Below are 20925 nucleotides of genomic sequence, written 5' to 3'. Positions count from 1 at the left end.
TTTTGCCGTGTAAATATAATAATAAACAATTGGTAAGTAATATGTTTTCAGTGTAATAAATTCTCCCATGGTTATACAGTCATAAATTCAGGTAGTTTGCCTCCACATTCTGTGTGTTTTGTTTGCTTGTTTTTTGGTCTTTATTCAATTTATTTTTTAATTCATTGTTGACATGGTTTCAAATGACCCACCCAATATAACTCCATCTACATATCTTAAAATGTCCCCCATGGCCCATGCAAAGTATCTTTCTACCCTCCATTTCTGCCCTTTTACTCCTCCCCTACTGCTATCCTCCCTTTCCCTTTGGCCATTACTGCACTTTTGTCTGTATATAAGTGTTATGTATATACATTACTTGGCTAATCCCTTCACTGCTATTGATCCAGTCACTCTGCCCCCTTCCCTCTGACAGCTGTCCATCTGTTCCTTGTGATTCTGTTTATGTTTCTATTTTATTTCTCAGTCTATTGTGTTCATTAAATCCCACCTATAAGTGAGATCATATGGTATTTTTCTTTCTCTGCCTGGCTTATTTCACTTAGCATAATAATCTGCAGGTCCATCCATGTTTCACCAAGTGTTAAATTTCCTTCCGTTTTTATGGCCATGTAGTATTCCATTGTGTATATGTACCACAGCTTTTGTAACCACTCATCTACTGATGGACACTTGGACTGTTTCCAGATCTTGGCTATTGTAAATAACACTGCAATAAACATGAGGGTGCATATATTTTTTTTGAATTAGTGTTTTGGAATTCTTAGGATGTATTCCTAGAAGTAGGATAGCTGGATCAAAAGGCAGATTCATTTTTACATTTTTGAGAAAATGCCATCATGTATTCCACAGTGGCTACACAAGTCTACATTCCCACTAGCAGTGCAGGAGGATTCCCCTTTCTCCACACGCTCACCAGCACTTGTTTGTTGATTTGTTGATGAGAAACATTGTGACAGGTGTGAGGTGATAAGTCATTGTAGTTTGAATTTGCATTTCTCTGATGATTAGAGATATTGAACATTTTTTCATCTGCCTATAGGTTATCAGTATGTCTTCTCTGGAGAAGTGACTGTGCAAGTCATTTGGCTATTGTTGAATTGGATTGTCTTCCTGATGTTGAGTTTTATTAGTTCTTTATAAATTTTGGGTATTAACCCCTTATCAGATGTATCAGTGAATATGTTCCCCCATACAGTGGGTTGTCTTTTTATTTTTTAACAGTTTCTTTTGCCATGCAAAAGCTTTTTATTTGATATAGTCCCATTTGTTCATTTTTTCCTTTATTTCACTTGCCAGAAGAACTATATTAAAAAATATATATTATTACAAGAGATGTCTGAGATTCTATTGCCTATTTTTTTGCTAGGCTTTTTTATGATCTTATGATTTACATTTATGTCTCTTATCCATTTTGAGTTTATTTTTATGTATGGTGTAAGTTGGTAGTTTAGTTTTGTTTTTTTGCATGCATCAGTCCAATTTTCTCAACACCATTTATTAAAGACACTGTCTTTGCTCCATTGTATATTCTTGCCTTCTTTGTCAAATATTAATTAACCATAAAGCTGTGGGTTAATTTTTGGATTTTCTGTTCTGTTCCATCATATGTATGCCTGAAGTTATGCCAGTACCAAGCTGTTTTGATTACAACAGCCTTGTAGTATAGCTTGATATCAGGAAGTGTGATATCTCCTACTGTTCTTTACTTGCAAAATTGCTGAGGCTATTAGGGTTCTTTTTTGGTTCCATAAAATTTTTGGAATGTTTGTTCTACATCTTTAAATTATGACATTGGTATTTTAATAAGAAGTTCACTGACTCTATAGATTGCTTTTGAGTAGTATGAACATTTTAATTATGTTAATCTTCCTATCCATGAACATGGTATGTGCTTCCACTTGTTTGTATCTTCCTTACTTGATTTTTATAATGTCTTATAATTTCCTAAGTACAAGTCTTTTACCTCTTTGATTAAATTTTTCCTAAGTACTTTATTATTATTTGTCACAATAACAAATGGGATTATTTCTTCATTTTCCTTTAGACAGTTCATTATTGGTTTATAAAAATGCTGTGGATGTCTAAATATTAATTCTATATCCTGCTACTTTTCTGAATTAATTTATTAGGTCTAGTAGTTTTTGAGTTAAGACTTTAGGATATTCTATGTATAATATCATCCTGTTGACAAATAATGACAGTTTTACTTCTTCCTTTTCAATTTGGATGCCTTTTATTTCTTCTTCTTGTCTGATAGCTGTGGCTAGGACTTCCAGTACTGTGTTAAATAAGTGGTAAAAGGTGTCTTATTCCTGATCTTATAAAGATTGCTTTTAGTTCTTGCCCATTGAGTATAATGTTGGCTGTAGGTTTGTCATATTTGGCCTTTATTATGTTGAGGTATGTTTCCTCAATTCCCACATTGCTGAGAATTTTTATCATAAATAGGTGCTGGAATTTATCAAGTGTTTTTTCTTCATCTATTGATATAATCATGTGATATTTGTCCTCCAGTTTGTTTATATGATGAATCACATTTACTGATTTGCAAATATTGTACCAGCCTTGCCTACCCAGAATAAATCCCACTTGATCATGATGTATGATTTTTTTCATGTATTGCTGGATCCTGTTTGCTATTTTTTTTTTTTTGAGAATTTTAGCATCTAAATTCATCAGGGAAATTGGCCTATAGTTTTCTTTTTTTGTAGTGTCTTTACCTGGATTTGGAATGAGGATAATGCTTGCCTTGTAAAATGAGCTTGGAAGTCTTTCTTCCTCTTTAATTTTTAGGAATAGGTCAAGAAAGACAGGTGTTAGTTCTCTTTTGAATGTTTGGTAAAATTCACCTGTGAAGCCATCTGGTCCAGGGCTTGCTTTTTTTTTTTTTCCTCCTGTTTTTTGATTACTGCTTCAAATTCATTGGTTGTTATTCAGTCCCCTCCTATTTTCTGTTTTGGAAGATTGTACTGTTCTAGGAATTTACCCATTTCACCCAGGTTGTCCAATTATTTGGCATACAATTCTTCACAGGATTTTCTTACAATCCCTTGTATTTCTATGATGTCAGTTGTTATGTCTCCTCTTTCATTTTAAAATTTATTTATTTGGGGCTTTCCTCCTTTTTCTTGATCAGTTTGGTTAAAAGTTTCTCTTGATTATCTTTCCATAAAACAGCTCTTGATTTCATTGATCTTCTGTGTGTGTGTGTGTGTGTGTATTAGTCTCAGTAATTTATTTCCACTTTGAACTTTATTATTTCTTTCCTTCCACTTCTTCTGAGCTTTGTTTAATTGTTTGTTTGTTTTAGTTCTCTTAGGTGCAGGTTTACATTGTTTATTTGAGCTATTTCTTGCTTCTTAAGGTAGGCTTGTAATGCTATGAACTTCCCTCTCAGGACTCCTTTTACTATTTCCCATAGATTTTGGGTATTTGTGTGTACATTTTTATTTGTTTCAAGAAAAAAAAAATTTTTTTCCTTGATCTCATTGTCAAACCATTTGTTATTTAATAACATGCTCTTTAGTCTCCAAATTGTTGAATTTTTAAAAATTTTTCTATTGTCCTTTATTTCTGGTTTCATGCCATTGTGGTCAGAAAAAATGCTTGATATAATTTCAATCTTCTTAAATTTACTGAGACTTGTTTTGTGTCCTAACATGTAATCTGTCCTAGAAAATGTACCACGTGCACTTGAAAATATTGTATATTCTGCCACTTTGGGAATAAATGTTCTGAAGATATCCATTAAATCCAGTTGATCTAGTGTGTAAGTTAAGGTTGCTAATTCTTTGTTGACTTTCTTTCTGGAGGATCTATCCATTGATTTCCTGGAGTTTTAAAATGCCCTACTATGACTTTATTGCTTTCAATCTCTCTCTTAACATCTATCAAAATCTGCCTTTTATATTTAGGTTATCTTATATTGAGTGTGTGCATGTTTACAATGGTTATATCCTCTTGTTGGACTACTCTGTTTATCATTATGTAATGACCTTCTTTGTCTATTACTATAGCCTTTGTTTTAAAAACCATTTTGTCAAATATAAATATTGCTACCCCAGTTTTCCTTTTCATTTCCATTTGCATAAAATATTGTTTCCATCCCTTTACTTTCAAATTGTGCATATCTCTTGTTCTAAAGTGAGTTGTATTTTTTTTAAAGAATTTTTTTTATTTATTGATTTTACAGTGAAAGGTGAGAGAGGTTGGGGGAGTGTAAAGGATCAACTCACAGTTGTTTCACTTTAGTGTGTGCCTTGACTGGATAAACCCAAGGTTTCAAACCAGTAACCTCAGCATTCCAGGTTTTGAATCTGCTACCTCAACATTCTAGGTCAACGCCTTATCCACTGTGCCACCACAGGCCATGCGGGTTATGTTTCCTTATCTTTTCAGCTATATGCTATGTCTTTTGATTGGATAACTTTATCCATTTACATTTAAGGTTATTATTATTATTATTATTATTTACAGAGACAGAGAGAGAGTCAGAGAGAGGGATAGTAGGGACAGACAGACAGGAATGAAGAGAGATGAGAAGCATCAATTATCAGTTTTTCGTTGTGACACCTTAGTTGTTCATTGATTGCTTTCTCATATGTGCCTTGACCGTGGGCCTTCAGCAGACCAAGTAACCCCTTGCTCGAGCCAGCGACCTTAGATCCAAGCTGGTGAGCTTTGCTCAAACCAGATGAGACCGCACTCAAACTGGCAACCTCCGGGTCTCAAACCTGGGTCCTCAGCTTTGCATTCCGACACTCTATCCACTGTGCCACTACCTGGTCAGGCCATTTAAGGTTATTATTGATATGTACTTATTATTACCATTTTATTCTTTAAATCTCCAATATTCTTTCTCTTAATTTCTTTTTTACTTTCCTCTTCATATAGTAAGCCCTTTAACATTTTTTTTCTTTTTTCTTTTGCAATACTGGTTTGGTGGTAATGAACTCTTTTAACTTTTAATTTTTTATCGTGGAAGCTCTTTTTCCTTCTATTTTAATCAATAACTGTACTAGATAGAGTAGTCTTGGTTGTAAGCCCTTGTTCTTCATCAATTTGAATATTTCTTGCCAATCCCTTCTGGCTTGTACTGTTTCTGGTGAGAAGTCAGATGACAACCTATAAGGGCTCCTTTGTAGGTAATTGATTGCTTTTCTCTTGCAACTTTTAGTATTCCTTCTTTGTCTTTTATCCTTGGTATTTCAATAATGATGTGTCATAGAGTAAACCCTCTTTGGGTTTATCTTATTTGGGACTTACTATGCTTCATGAACTTGTGCGACTATTTCCTTCAAGAAAAGTTTTCAGCTATGATTTATTCAAACTGGTTCTCTATACTTTGTTTATTCTGTTCTTTTTCCAGAACCCTTGTAATGTGATGTTTTTTCACTTGATGTTGTCATTGAGGTCTCTTAGAGTTTTCTCTGCCTTCTTGAATCTCTTTTCTTTTTGCTGCTCTATTTCTGTGCTTACTGTTATTTTGTCCTCTAAATTGCTGATTGGGTCCTTCACTTCATCCAGCCTGCTAGTGCAGTCTTCATTTCAGATATTGTCTTCACTTTACATGACTTTTTATGGTTTCTATAACCTTTTCAATGCTTACTATCTCTTTGTTTCCGTTCTCATTGAAATCATTCATTCTTTCCCTAAGACTCTTGATCATTCTTATAACTATTGTTTTAAACTTTGGATCTGGTAGTTTGGTTGCTTCCATTTAATTTAATTATTTTCCTGGGGATTTCTCTATTTGTTTAATTTGGGGTATTTCCATTGTCTGCCTATTTTTTCTATGTATTAGTTAGCTCTGCTCTGACTCCCAAATTGGTTGTGATGTTTTTATGAAGAAGTTGTCTTGTTGGACTCAGTGGTAGAAACCTCCAGGCCACCTGAACTCCTTACTCTAAGAATGTTTCTTGTGGGTTATATGTACCCTCCTATTGTATTTGAGTCTTGAATGCTGTTGGCCCTTTCATGGATAGAGTTAAGCCTTTAAGATGGCTGGATCTAAGGGTCAACTTTGATCATGTGTATTAGAAGCTGTGTAATAGCTGTCCCCTTGGCTGTAGTTATTCTTAGCAGGGTCTGGTGCCTGTTGGATTCTTCCTTTGGGTGTGCGACTAATGTCGCTCGTTGGGTCTAGGGCTGGTACAGTCTGCAACCCACTTCTGATTTTGTTGTTCTTGGGTACTTTTCTTGGGCTTTGGGCTGGCTGATGTTAGACATTATTTGCAACCAACCTTGGACTACCTGTCTGGAGCTACCACTCTGTTCACTGTTTCTATTTTCAGGTTTTGTGCCCAAGTATGTGTGGTAGGAGCCAACCTGTGTATAAGGATCAACTTTTTCCCACTTACAGCTGGCAGGAGCTTCATAAAAAGGCCCAAGCTCCTTAAGATTTGCCTCCACTTTTCAGCTGCTATACCACCTCTTGCAGCTGCCTAGTCTTTTTTTTTTTTTTTTTTTCCTGAAGCTGGAAACGGGGAGAGACAGTCAGACAGACTCCCACATGCGCCCGACCGGGATCCAACTGGCACGCCCACCAGGGGGCGACGCTCTGCCCACCAGGGGGCGATGCTCTGCCCCTCCGGGGCGTCGCTCTGCCGCGACCAGAGCCACTCTAGTGCCTGGGGCAGAGGCCAAGGAGCCATCCCCAGCACCCGGGCTGTCTTTGTTCCAATGGAGCCTTGGCTGCAGGAGGGGAAGAGAGAGACAGAGAGGAAGGAGGGGGGGTGGAGAAGCAGATGGGCGCTTCTCCTATGTGCCCTGGCCAGGAATCGAACCAGGTCCCCTGCACGCCAGGCCGATGCTCTACCGCTGAGCCAACCGGCCAGGGCCGCAGCTGCCTGGTCTTTCACAAAGCCTTTTGCAGAAAAACTTTAGACTGGGCTCAAACTGGCCTTGCCCCACCAAATCCTCCTCAGAGTCCAAGCTTGGTATATTAGGCCTATTGAGGTCTGAAGGACAATGTTAGTGGGACCCCTTTCTTGGGAGTCTCTTGGTCAGGTACTTGGTGTGGGGAAAATGACCCTTACTCCAGAGCCTAACCTTCAGCCACTGCTGGATACTCCAATGCTATTTCTCCCTAGAGAGGTAAGCATCAGGTTCAGGTTGGATAGGGCCAGCAGTCCTTTCTGCAGAAGTTCTTTCAGCTGAGGAGTCAGAGGTCTCAGTGGGGAAGATTGAGAGTCTCTCACTGGGGTTGATTGTGGCTCAGCCCGCAAGAAGTGAATAAGCACTTCATCTGGTCCCAACTATACACTCCAAGGAATTAACACTTTGTATGTCTGAGCTCTAAGCCTCTCTCCTTCCACCTGTGGAACTGAGCCCAGCAGGGCAGGGTATCCAGGACTTGGCAAGGCTAATCCATACAGTTTCCCCTTAAGGGTGATGCCTGCAGTCTTGTAGAAGGGGGTGGTGCACTTCTTTGCCTTCCAGGGGTAGCTTGGGCTAACTTCTCAAGAATGGAAGATTTCACTCCCCCCCTCACTGTGAAGCTTCCATACACCCCTGCACCTGCCTTCCTGACACCTCAACCAAAGCTTCTCCATGGCAACAGGCTTAGAAAGTCTTGACTCTCTGCACACACTGTGATCTCTCAGCACTCTGTGAAGAGGCCAGATCCTAAAGAAGTCCTGGCTCTCTGTATAGCTTTGTGCTCTCTCAATGCTCCAGGCACTCATTAAGAGCAAGACCAAGTTCTAAAGTCCTGACTCTGTATGAAACTCTACTCTCCCAGCATACCACATTCTCTTTTCAGGGCCCCACCAACTTTTCTCCTTGAAGATGGTGCCCACCAACTGTAGGAAGGGAACTGGGACTTCTTCCCTTCTCTGAGGTAGCTGGCTCTCTGCTTGCTGGGGAGACAAGAGTTGCACCCCTACAATGACTCCGCACACACCTGCATCCACCCATCTGCCTCCCAGCAAAAGCTCTGGAGACAGCTGTGTGCTGAAGGGGGGAAGGCTGGTTATCTTTTTGGAGCCTCACTGTTTAGTCACTTTTTGGGTCTTCGCTGAAAACTTTCCCAGAAAAATAACAGCAGTACAGACACTGCTGGGACTTCAAACAGCAGAATGGCGCCTCTGGCAGTTGGGGACAAGATTTTTACTCTCTTGGCTGTGACAATAAGAATGCCAGTACTTGGGAAATTAGTGTCTAGGACTCTGAATTTCACCTCCAGATTCTCTGTGAGCTCCTCATCCCATCCTTGTTGTTCTGGGTTGGGAATCCTTCTGTGGGTTTGGGATCCACCCCCCATTCTCCTGTGGGGAGGAAGCATCATGGATGTGATATCCCTCTGGCTTGTCAGACACTACATGTAGGTACAAGGGTTAGCCTTTTCTGCACCTCTGCTATCCTTGCTGGTCTAAATGTGGCTTCTTTTGTAAACCCTTGGTTATAATTTTTCAGTTCAGCTATCCTTTAGTTGGTTATTCCATTTGAATGCTTGATGTTTTAGCTGTGACTCAGTTTTGAGTCTGGAAGCAATTGAGTGTACAGTTCACCTGCCCTGCAACCATCTTGGAAACTCCTGTAATTACTTCTTTTTCTTTCTTTTATTTTCTTTTTTACTTTTTAAGTGAGAGGAGGGGAGATAGACAGATTCCCGCATGTACCCCAACCGGGATCCTTCCAGCAACCCCCATCTAGAGCCAGAGCTTGAATCAACCAAGCTATCCTCAGCACCTAGGACCAATGCTTGAACCAATAGAGTCACTGGCTGAGAGAGGGGAAGAAAGAGAGAAGAGGGAGAGAAAGGGGAAGAGAAACAGATGAATGTTTCTCATGTGTGTCCTAACCAGAGATCAAACCCAGAATGTCCACACACCGGGCAAATGCCCTATCCACTAAGCAAACCAACCAGGGCTCATAATTCCATCTTGAATGCTATTGGCCAATTGTGCATGGGATATACCCTCAGGCTGGCTGACTATGAGGCTCTACCTCAACCAATGCATGCAAGCTGCTGTTCAGTTGCTGACCACAACAAGTAGAATTCACCTCAGCTGTGTTTGGTGCCTAAAGAGCTCTCCCTTTGGATATGCTGCTTGTAAAGCTATTGTATCCTGCTCTGATGTTGTCCATAGCCAGCCACTGCATATGTTGGTTGTGGACCTCTTAGGAGGGAACCTGGTGCAGACCAATATAAGACACTGCCTGTGACTGGCCCTCAGCAACAGGTTTGGAGCTACAAGCATTACACATTCTATAGCTGACTCTGCTGGGCTTATGTGCACATGGAAAGACCAAGCTGCACACCTAGGCTGGCATTTATCACCATCAGGTCTAGGGGCACCTCAGCAAAAGACCCAAGACTCCTTGAGATCAACCTCCAGCTACTTCTCTCTGCTGGATGCTTGCTAGTTTTGGCCCCTGATAAAAACCTCTGGTAGAGTCAAGAGTATGGGACCAGTGGATCTCCCCTGAGGAGGAGGTGCCTTTCAAGGGTCAGGAAAGGTGGGGGGTGTGACCCTCACCCCAGAGCCACAGGTATCTGTCCTGAATTTTTTCTCAGAGCTCAGTAAGGTGTAGTCATTAAAAGTCAGGTGGGTAGGGCCTCTGAAACCCTGAGATTTGGCCTGCCAACAGTCTGGACAGTTTCTACTGAATCTCCCATGAGGGGGAAACACTAATCATATTCTCGGGAAAGTGTGGGTAATAGCTCCCACTTCAGAGTAAGACAACCAAGTCACTGTTACCTCCTGTATCTATTCAGACCTCTGCTCCCTGACCAAGGCTGCTTACTTCTCAACAGGGTCCAATCTTCATAGAGTGGGGCAAGAGAGCTTCCTGAGGGTGAGGCTGATGCTTTCCCCCAGGCTGCTGCTGCACAAAGGGGACTCATCTGCCCAAGAAAGATGGTGATTATGATGTTGGAAAATGACTCAGTATAGGGGTCCTGGTAGCTGCCCCCCCTCACTTGTCTCTTCCAAGACCTGCAAACCTCAGACTTTTGTCACCTGTCTCTAGTCCACTCATCTTTCCCTCCACTGGAGCTCTGGGTAAGTGGCTATGAATGATATTTTCTGCATTGGTCCTTTAAGAGGTGTTTGCTTCTCTATGAACCCATGTCTTTTTCTGTCAGATAGAAACCTTGATGCTTTTTGTAGCCAAATGCTATGTGGGGACCTCTTCTCAGCTCTGATGCTCTAGACTGGGAAACACTGCTAGGGGTATAGGTCCCACACCTATCAAGGTTGAACACACTCACGGCTGAGATATCCTTCAGGGACCTCAGCTGTCACTTGTGGGAGTGGGGCCAGCCCTTTTCACGTCTCTGCCCTCCCTACCAGTCTTGATGTGGCTTCTTCTGTGATCCTTGTTCATAAGACTCCTCTTCATTTAATCTTGAGTTGGTTTTTCAGGACTATTGTTTTTAAATTTAATGATAACTCCAGTTTGGTTCTGGGAGGAAGTGAGTGTAACATCCACCTACTCTGCTGCCATCTTGGATCTCTCACACATTCTGTGTTCTTAACCCCTGCACTAGATATGATGAATTAAAATCTTTCAAAACACATGACTCATTCATTCAACAAATATTTATGGAATTTATTACTGGCTAGTCTGGGCTCCCACAGCTCTTTTTTATACCTTTTCTAGCACTTAACATATTCAATGTATTTATTTGTTGGTATCTGATTTTCTTACTACACTGTGAGCTCTTTGAGGGCAAAGATCATGTCTGAAGACTTTGTTTTACTCACGGCACCACTAAACCTAAGAAATGGCATTTTCCTTTAGTTGACCATCAGGAAACCCTCTGCTTGTGCTCTGGGTTGTGGGTACACAGGTGAATAAACACAGTTTCCAATATCAGAGAGCTCCCAATTTCTGAGATGGCTAGATATAAGAAAAATAGCATCAACATAAGGCAGAGTGAAGTGAGACCTATAACTATGATTTCACAGCATGTTGCTGGAACCATGGAGAAAGGAACAATTAATTCTCGATAATTCCAGGATAAAATATTATGGGAAATGTTGCTATGAAATATAATGTAAAATAATACCATCACTGTATACAATTTAGCTTTATTTCTATTTTAGCCATTTACTTAGATATTTTGACACTTGGGCATTAGCTCTGGACTTGTGAAAATGATAAGCTATACTTCATTAAGCAAACAGCACAATTTAATAGAAAGAGCACACACATTGGAGTTAGGCAGACCTAAGTTTGAATTCTAATCTTAGTACTAATACGCTATATGACTTTGAGCCTCAGTATTTCTTTTCCGTAGCCTGAATTGCTGAAAGAGGTATAATAATAGTACCGAGCTGACAGCTGTGAGGATCCCGTGAGTTAGAACAAGTAAAACTGTTAGCATATTTTACAAATAATAAATAGTAGTTTCCTTTCACTTTAAAGAATTGACAATACATATTTTTGTGTGCTGGCTTATTTACTTAGTTCTACTTATTCTGAATAAAGCAATTTATTATCATGTTATATAACTGAAAATATACATAAGACTACTTTACAAGTCAGATGCAGCCTCAAAAATGCTGACTAGCAAACTGGCTCCAAACCCAGCACAGCATTACATATATCAAACATAGGATGTCTGTATAGAATATGCAAGTAACACAACCACAAAAGAAGGCAAATATCTCCAAAAGAGGTACAGAGATTTGAATAGACACTTAATTAAAATCACAATAAGATACTTTTACACACCAAATAAAGTTTTTATACCTTAAAAACACTGACCATATGAAACATTGGCAAGAATGTAGGGCAACTGTACCTACCATTCTTTGCTAGTGAAGTTGCACAATGGTCCAACCACATAGAATAGCAGTGTGCCAGATTGTTAAAAGGCTAAGCATATGTCTTCTACACAGCCCAGTTATTCCACATCTATGTATTTATTTAAGATAAATGGCAATGTATGTTCACAAAAGACTTACATGAATGTTCATAACAGCTCTTATTAATAATAGCCAAAAAATTGGAAACAACCCAAGGATCCAAGAACAGATGAATAGCTAGACAAATGTTATTATAGCTAAACAATGGAATACTGCTTGGAAATACAAAGGAATATGCTATTGACAGAAATTTGTCTCAAAAATCACTACTCTGAGTGATCAAAGCCAAGCATGAAAGTGTATATGTTATATAATTTTATTAATTTAAAATTTTTGAAAATTTCACCTGAACAGTGGTGGTACAGTGGATTGAGCATCAGCTTGGGATGCTGAGGGCCCCAGTTCAAAACCCAAAGGATGCCAATTAGAGCATGGACTCATTGGCTTGTCTATGGGCTTGCCAGCTTGAACATGGGGCTGCTGGCTTGAGTGTGGGATCACTGACATGATCCCAAGGTCACTGGTTAAAGCCCAAAGGTTGCTAGCTAGAAACTCAGGGTTGCTGGCCTAAAGACAAAGGCTTGAGCCCAAGGTCACTGGCCTGAGTAATAAGTTACTGGCTTGAGCCAAAGTCACTAGCTTGAGCAAGAGGTCACTGGCTCATCTTGACCCCCTTAGTCAAGGCACATCTGAAAAAGTCAATGAACAACCAAAATGATGCCACTATGAGTGAAATCTTCTCATCTCTCTCCTCTCGCCACTCTCTCTCCCTCCCTCACTCAAAAACACTTGTAGAAAATTTTAACTGATCTATAGTGAAAGAAAGCAGATCATTTGTTGCCTGGCGGCAGGGGTGTAGAGACAGATGAACTACAAAGAGGCATTAGGGAAGTTTCAGGGGTAATAAATATATTAATTATTTTCATTGAAGTTATAATTTCATATGGTATACATATGTTAAAACTGATAAAATTGAAAACTTTTAATTTGTGCCTTTTTATTTTAATTATACTGAATTAAACTATATTTAGTTACATACCATGTTAAATATTTATTTCTTGATCATGCAACTGTGTGTTGTCTGGTGTTCTGATTTAGGATGGTTCTACTAGATTTGGCTTGAGCCTGAAAGTTCTAAGTCTTCTCCAGGTGTTTCTTATTCCCCTTGGACCAGCAGCCTACCTACGTCCAGTTTTGTTACAGTGATGGAAGAAATGAAAGAGGTTGAACAAGAATATGCAATGTTTATTAAAATCTCAGAATGAAACCGGTGCACTATAATTTCAACCCAAATTTCATTTTTTAAAATCAAGTCACATGACCAAATCCAAAATCATTAGGGTGGGCAAATAGACTTTTTGAACTCTATTGGGTAGTACTAAGAAGTAATTGTAGACAATGATTTAATATATCACCCATGTATACAGTGGAAAGGCTCATTATATCCACTATTCTCTGTTCCCCATTTTTTTCTCCTCAGAAGCAACCCCCTACTCCTAATTTTTTGTGTGTCTTTCTGTTATATGCATACATAAATTAATATACATTTTTTTTCATTTACATGAATTATTATATAACATATAATACATACTCTTTTATATTTTGCTTTGATTTATTTTAGAGACTGCTCTATAGTATTACATAAAGAATTCTTTTTTTCTGTTTTACTGCTGTTTATGCCATCATATGTATGTACCATAATTTAATCAGACTTTTACTTATAGGCATTTAGCTGTTTCTAATAGTTTTCTATTACTGAAAATGCAGCACTTGACCTCACATACACACCAATTTATTCATGTGGAATGATATTTGGATACATCTTATGACTGAATAATTTTAATAGCAATATATTTTATCTTGCTTCAGGTCTTGCCAATAAAGAGACCAGGATGAAACCAGAACTGAGCATTCTTGGAGATCAGGTGGTGATCCAGGCTGGTGGAACATTTGAAATAACTTGCAGGTAACAATATCAAAGCCCTTGAACTTTTCTTGATTAAAAGGCACATGGTAAGGGGCTCAGAAAGATTGAATTTTTTATCACACTCCAAAAATTTTTATTCTTTTTTTTAAACAGTAGAGAATATATTCTGGAAGTTCAGGTTTCTTGCCACTGGTTTTCACAAAGTACTTTTCTGGATGGAGCAGGCTAGCTTTACAGCTGAATCCATGCATCTTGTCTTTGGCTCTCTTATTTATATTATTACTTTTTCACACATTTCAGGAAACTAATATGGCTCTTAAAGTCTTTAATATGACAAAATGTACATTTTTTGGCAAAGATATGATGTTAACTTTTTGTTTACAACAATGCCAATAGCAACAGCATGTGACCCTATAGACTCTCCTTTGTCACGGTTACATTTTTTGGAACTCTTAAAATGGCACTTATTTTTCCTTGATATCTACAGTACCATATTTCTTGTAGACTCCCACCTATGTGGTCAAAGGAACAATTTCACATTTGCAAAAATATCTAGGGCCTGGAAGTGGGTACTTCTCTTTCTCTTTGTGATTTCTTCATTTGGGTGAGTTACTGGGAAGAGAATTTTAGTTTGAAAGACTCAACAGAAATTTTACATTATAAGTACAGTAAGTATGTGGGTTTGGGAGAGAAAGCAGATTAGAGATGGAGATGGGAAAATTATTCACAAAAACTGAATTATAGTTGAAACCATATGAATAAATGAGGATAATAGGAAGGGTGCACTGAGAGAGGAGATAAAAGTGTATAGGTCATAATTTTGAGGGGCCCCTGTGCTTCAGTACTGCACAGGCAGTAAGGGTACTTGAGAAAGTGCATTGAGACTGCATAAGAGGAAGAAACAAGGGATAATTGTCATGAAGGAGAGCACGGTTTCAAGAAAGGAAGTAGTACTCAAATCTGGCAGATATAGGAGTACATGGTCAATAAATGTGTATAACAATTAATTGAACTGAAAGCAGAATGCACTGCTCCCTCCTTTAAATAGCCAATGCCCCAGTGTGTCAGTAAAGACTACATTGTAATATATGCAATAGGAAACCCAAGTTAACTTTTGGAAATAAAGTTTAATTGTTTTATGGAAAGAAGTCCAAAGGGTGGATATTTGAGGATGGCATGAGATCATTAGAAACACATAACTCTTTCTGTATTGTAGATCTATTTACATTAACTAATAGCTTTCACTATGTGATCCAAAATGGTTATTCCATTCAACATGTTTGTATTCCATCTAGTTAGATAAAAAGAAAGGTAAAGAAACACATGCATTTCAGCTCTAAGAACATTTTCCCAAAAGCCCTATATACCACTTGTGCTTATATCCTTTTGAACAAAACTTAATCACATGACCACACTTAGCTTGCAAGAGTGACTGGGAAATGTAATGTTTTGTTCAGGAGACCATATGTCCAACTAATAAAGTGAATATTTCATTATTATGGAAGACTGGGAGAATATCTATTGCAATGTCTAGTGAATTACATTAAATAAAGTGTGGTGATAGTGATGATATTTAATTCCTATTTCCATAGCATAACTGGACGGTGGAGGACTTCCCATTTTAGGTCTTGTAGGTTCTTGTATTCCCCTTCCAGAGGATGCCTTCTTCTTCTAGCTGACTGGGTTTCAACAATACTGGTGAAGTTTAATCAGGGAATTTGATCCAGAAATTTGTTTTTGGAAGCTTTCTCCCCCCCCCACATGCTTACTTAGCAACATCTCTGGGTATAAAGCATGATTGAGGAGTCAGCTTTAGTGCATTATCAGACCCTGGTCACGAAGGATCACTTCACGCCAGAGACTGTGAATGATGCGTGACCTATTAGCCATCAAATAGAAACTGCCACCAATTGTCTGCATGTGTCCTTTCCTGTCATGTTTTAACAGATCATACTTATTCCCAGAGCTTCTTTCCAGGATATTTAGTGCCATAATGCCCAGTTTTAACTGACCATAAGTTGTAGATACTTAATCTCAGGTGATGCATTAGCAACAGGCTTGGCTCTGGTAGGGAGGCTGGTTGGTACTTTAGGAGAAATTTGCTTCAGTGATAAAGGGATTCCAGAAAAATTTCACCTGGACATGCTAATAGTGCCTTGGGTAGAAATGGAGAAATGAGAGAAGGAGGTATGGCTTGTGAAATCACAAATAAATGCTCAGAAGTTTTTGGAAATATGAAGAGCTCCTCTAGACCCCCTTTAAAAAGTGAGTAAGTTGAGGACTGAAGAGGTGAAAATATCTGCCCAGTGACACACAACTGGGTCATGGCAGGGCTTCTACTTCTTGTTTTCCCTACATTAAAATAAAATTTTGAGTAATTATTCTCTTGCACTTAAATTATCATAGATGTCTTTTTCCCCTACTAGTTCATATATGCACTCCCTCACTTATTTATTGTAGAGCAAACATACCGTTGATGCATAAAAATAATAATTGTTGCTCTGAGTGCCAAAGAAGTATAAAATAAAATAGAATAATTTATTATGTGGCTGCTGAAGAAGAATGTTCCAGATAGGGGCAATAAAAATGCAAAGACCTCGTTGTAAGGGTAAATTTGATATGGCCAATAAACAGCAAGAAGTTAGTGTGGCTGGAACAAAGTAAACAATGGGAAGAAAGGAGATTGGAATGGAAAGGTAAGAAGATGTTATAGACCCTGGTGAGGATTTTGAATTTATTGTAAATGTCATGGGAAGCCACTGGAAAAAATTAAGTAGGAGAATGATGCAACATTATATATGTTTTAAAATTCTCCTTCTGGATGCTGTGAGGGTATAAAGCCAGTAGTCATGGCCACCATCACAGCCGCCTGGCTCTTGCAGGTTCACGTTTGATCCAGACAGATGGTAATGAAATTGCAGAGCAAAAAACTGGTAGTTCATTTTCCTTTATTCTAGACTCACACTTGTAGAGTAAAAACACAGAGCAGGAAACACTTCCTTTTCCATTCAGGGCTTCCAAAGCCACTGACTCATCTGAGTTTTTCTAGAATCAAAATCTCCCACCTCTTTGCCTCCATTTTGGCTGCCTCCTCTCCTCCATGTGGCCTCTCTTTCTCCACTGGAACAACATGATATCCCCAGAATGCCCTTCTAGCTCCTCCTTTTAAAACTTTTCCACAGAACAACCCCCTTCTCCATCACACATTAGCATAACCAAGCCCCTTACCAAGCAAGGGCATTAATATAATCACCCCGGCAACGGGCAGCACCATCTTTAACAAAAATAATGAACAAAACCAAAAAATACAGATTTTACAACTCATTTGCCCGACAGAGGGATATAGTTTAAAGAGGGTGAGATTCAGAGGCTACTGCAGTGTTCCAGGTGAGAGATGATAGGCACTCTGCCCAGGATGTCAACAGTGGAGGGATTGAGAAATGGTCAGATTCTGAATATATTTTGAAGGTAGAACTTACAGGATATCCTAATGGGTTAGAAGTGGAGCGTTAAAGAGTTATATGATTAAAAAATAATTCTCATGACAATAAATCCAATAACCATAATAACTAACATTTGTTAGGTGCTTATTCTGTGTCTGGCTTTGCTCTAAGCACTTTCTATGGATTAACTCAGTAAATCTTCTCAATACATCTGTGAGATAGCTTCTATCAGCCCCACTTTACAAATGAAGATACCAAGGCCTAAAGAAAAGAAACTCAAATTTCCAATATTAGAACCAAGTACTTATAACGCCTAAGCCAGTGAGTTTTTCATTGTGTAAACATTGTGTATAGAGAGCATGCAGCTCTCTATACTTTCTAAGTCCAGACAAATCTGTGGAGTAGGCTGAGCTCAATGCTTTCTCACTTAGCTCCAACAGGGACTGACCACACTTCCTGTGTTCAGCTGGGCCTTTGTAATGCTTCCTGGTGCAAGTGACCCAAGTTCTCAAACCTTAACCTGTAGGCCTTTGGTACTCTGGCAGGCAAATCCAGTGACTTATGGAAGGTGGTGGGGGAAATGAATCAGTCTGTGAGAAAGCGCAAGACTATGGCATGTGATTCTCCCTAAGATGTTATCAGTAATAGGAGGCCTAGTCATTCCAATTATCCAGCTGTTCAGGATCAGCCATAAGAATCTGCTGTTGGAATCTCTGGAACTCAATTCCTATTCTTAGAATATTTTTTAAGATGTCTTCTCAGGCTCAACCAAATATCCAGAAATGGGGGATAAAAATGGGTCTAAATCAGGAGTGTCCTCTGTGGACAAACTTAAAAACTTCCTCTTATTTTAACTCCACCTGTTCTTACTCATCCCAAGACTTTACTTTTGCTCTTCTACCCAGGCTTTCTCTCTCTAAAGATCCTCATACCCTAGTTACCCTATCCCCACCATCTTAAAAAATAAGTCCTGTGCCTCGCTTTCAGGAAATCTGCTAATCTAATGTATGTCCTGTTGATACTGCATTATTTTGGTAAAGTACATTCCCAGAAATTCCATCTAGAGGCAATGGAGGTAAACTCCAGTATGGCACAATGATATTCCTTATAAGTAGAAACAATTTTCAGAAACTTTTGCTAGGGGTAGAATGGGTTACTTTGAGGGAAAAAAGGGTGATAGTGATTCTCCCACTGATAGAGGTATTGAAACTGAGATTCAGTAGGTTGGGATTCTGTAGTAAGAATTTTTGCATCAGGTGTAGGTATGAATTCTTGACTCAATAAGTGACAATCTGTGCAGCCATTATTTTTGTTTGTTTGTTTAAAACATATAAGTATAAAACTAAGAAAAATTGTTACAAGTATGAGGTGATATCTTATTAGTATGCTAGGTGAAATAAGTCAGTCAGAGAAAGACAAGGGCCATATGATTTTACTTGCATGTGGAATTTAATGAGCAAAATAAAGTAATAAACAAAATAGGAAACAGATTCATAGATATGGAGAAAAAACTGACTGCTGTCAGAAGGGATATGGATATGAGTTGGGGTAGTAGGTATAAAAGGCAAAAAGATTAGGTAAAGAAAAAACTTATAAACACAAATAACAGTGTAACGATTTCAGGAGGGAAAGGGGGAGGGGAGTTATAAGAGGGTACAGGTGAGATAGATGGTGATGGATGGAGTCTTGACTTGGGTGGTGAACACACAATGCAATACACAGATAATGTATTACACAATTGTACACCCAAAACTTGTATAATTTCATTAACCAATGTCACCCCAATAAATTCAGTAAAAAAAGGAAAAACATTCTTACTGAAAAAAGAATTTGAGGCAGAGACTCACAGATTAAAATATTTATGTGGCTCTTCATAGAAACCCTTTTGCTGAGGTGTAGTAAAGACAGTAGAGTAAGTACAATCTGGACTCAACTCCTCCCGCAAACACTGAAATCACAACTAAATGTAGATCAAGCATTGCTGAGAACCATATAAAGACTAGCTTGACAGAATTTCTATAACTAAAGATATAAAGAATAAGCCATGTTTAGAAGGATAAGAGAGGCAGAGATGTAGTCTAGTCAGGTCCCAACCCAAGGTGTGATAATTCGCAAAGAAGAGATAAATCACAGCTGAAGTGGTCCTCCCTGAGGACTGACAAACCAAAACCTGCACCTGACTCCCCAGCCAAAGTAGTCTGTGATGGGAACTAAATTTCCCGTAATATCTGGCCTTGAAAACCACCAAGGGTTACATGAGAAAGAGACAAAAAGGTTGGGGAGACTGAGATGTTGCTCTTAAAAACCCTCAAGGTCAAAGTCATTTCCTCTAATCCAATGCAGAGGCAGCAGTTTGAGGAATACCTAGCTTATATGAGGATAAATTTAATAGACTAATTGTGAGAGTGATTGGGATCAGTGGTAATACTTTCTGAAAATGCAAGCACTGGTGGTTGCATTTTTTGTATTTGTTTCTTTTGTGCTTTCTTTCCATTTAGCTAGCATGCTGCAGATAGGCACTGAATCTGTCACTCTCCATTAACCTGGCTAATGCTGTTTGAATCACCCTAGCCAGAGCCTTTCCCAAGCAACACTAGACCCATTGCAAATGGAAGCCACCCTAGACTCAACTCATAACCTATTCTGAGAGGATCCAGACATGCCACACATGGCAGCTACCTTCCACTAACATAGTAATGTTTCCTAAGTGGCCCCAAGCCCTGCACAAGCAGCAATTGGCCTTGATTTTCATTATACAAGCTTGGTACAAGTGTGGTTGACCTTAAACTGCACCAAAGTTCCTCTCAATAGGCTCAAAACTGAACAAACCTGACAGCTGGCCTCAACCTGCACCAGAGCCCCACCCAAATAGCTCTACAAGTAACAGAATGATGGGCAGCCTGAACTGGCACAGGATAAGATCACCTCTCAAACAACTCCCACTTATGGAATCAAACCTTACACATCAGAATTTTTTCAGAAGCCATGGTCATTTCATACAGCCAGTGACCGGAGGGTTAAACCCATCCACTGGTACACCTGCAACAATGATGACACAATGGCAACAGAAGGACACACACAATCCACACAAGGGACACCTCTAGAGCACCTGGCTCTGATGACCATTGAGCCTGATGACTACAGGGCACCTTCTATAAAAGGCCACTCTTTCCAGAATGGGAAATAGAAACAAATAGAAACAAACAGAGAGAAATGGTCAAAATAAGGAGACAGAGAAATATCTTCCAAATGAAATAATAGGAGAAAACTTCAGGAAGAAAAAAAAAAAGTGAAATAGAGACAAGGAGTCCACCAGATAAAGTTCAAAGTAATGGTGATAAAGATGCTCAATGAACTTGGGAAAATAATGGATGAAGTCAGTGAGAACTTCAACAAAGAGATGAAAATATAAAAAAGAACCAATTAGAATTAAAGAATACAATAAGAAAAATTGAAAATACACCATAGGGAATCAGAAGCATATTAGATGAAACAGAAAAAAGAATCAGCTATCTAGAAAACAAGGTAGTGGCAATCACCCAATTGCAAAAGCAATAAGAAAAAAGTACTCTAAAAATGAAACTAGTTTAAGGGATCCCTGGGGCAACAACAAGAGTACCAACATTTGTGTCATAGAGGTTCCAGAATTATAGAAAGAGACAGAAAATATATTTGAAAAATAATAGCTAAAAACTTCTCTAACTTGATGAAGAAAACAAACATCAAAGACGAG

General features: G+C 38.9%; 1 protein-coding gene across 4 annotated transcripts in view; it reads left to right on the top strand.

Annotated features, from left to right (window-relative positions):
* Window positions 1–20925, top strand: part of LOC136316702 (vascular endothelial growth factor receptor kdr-like) — a 277304-nt gene that overhangs the window by 34621 nt on the left and 221758 nt on the right. For all 4 annotated transcript variants that reach the window (XM_066248756.1, XM_066248754.1, XM_066248755.1 and 1 more), the window contains exon 2: window positions 13692–13788. In XM_066248756.1, the coding sequence (XP_066104853.1) occupies window positions 13692–13788 (97 nt within the window). The remainder of the gene's footprint in view (window positions 1–13691; window positions 13789–20925) is intronic.

The sequence above is a fragment of the Saccopteryx bilineata genome, chromosome X (genome assembly GCF_036850765.1).
Source record: "Saccopteryx bilineata isolate mSacBil1 chromosome X, mSacBil1_pri_phased_curated, whole genome shotgun sequence".
Classification (NCBI taxonomy): domain Eukaryota; kingdom Metazoa; phylum Chordata; class Mammalia; order Chiroptera; family Emballonuridae; genus Saccopteryx; species Saccopteryx bilineata.
This window is presented reverse-complemented; position numbering and strand designations above follow the sequence as displayed.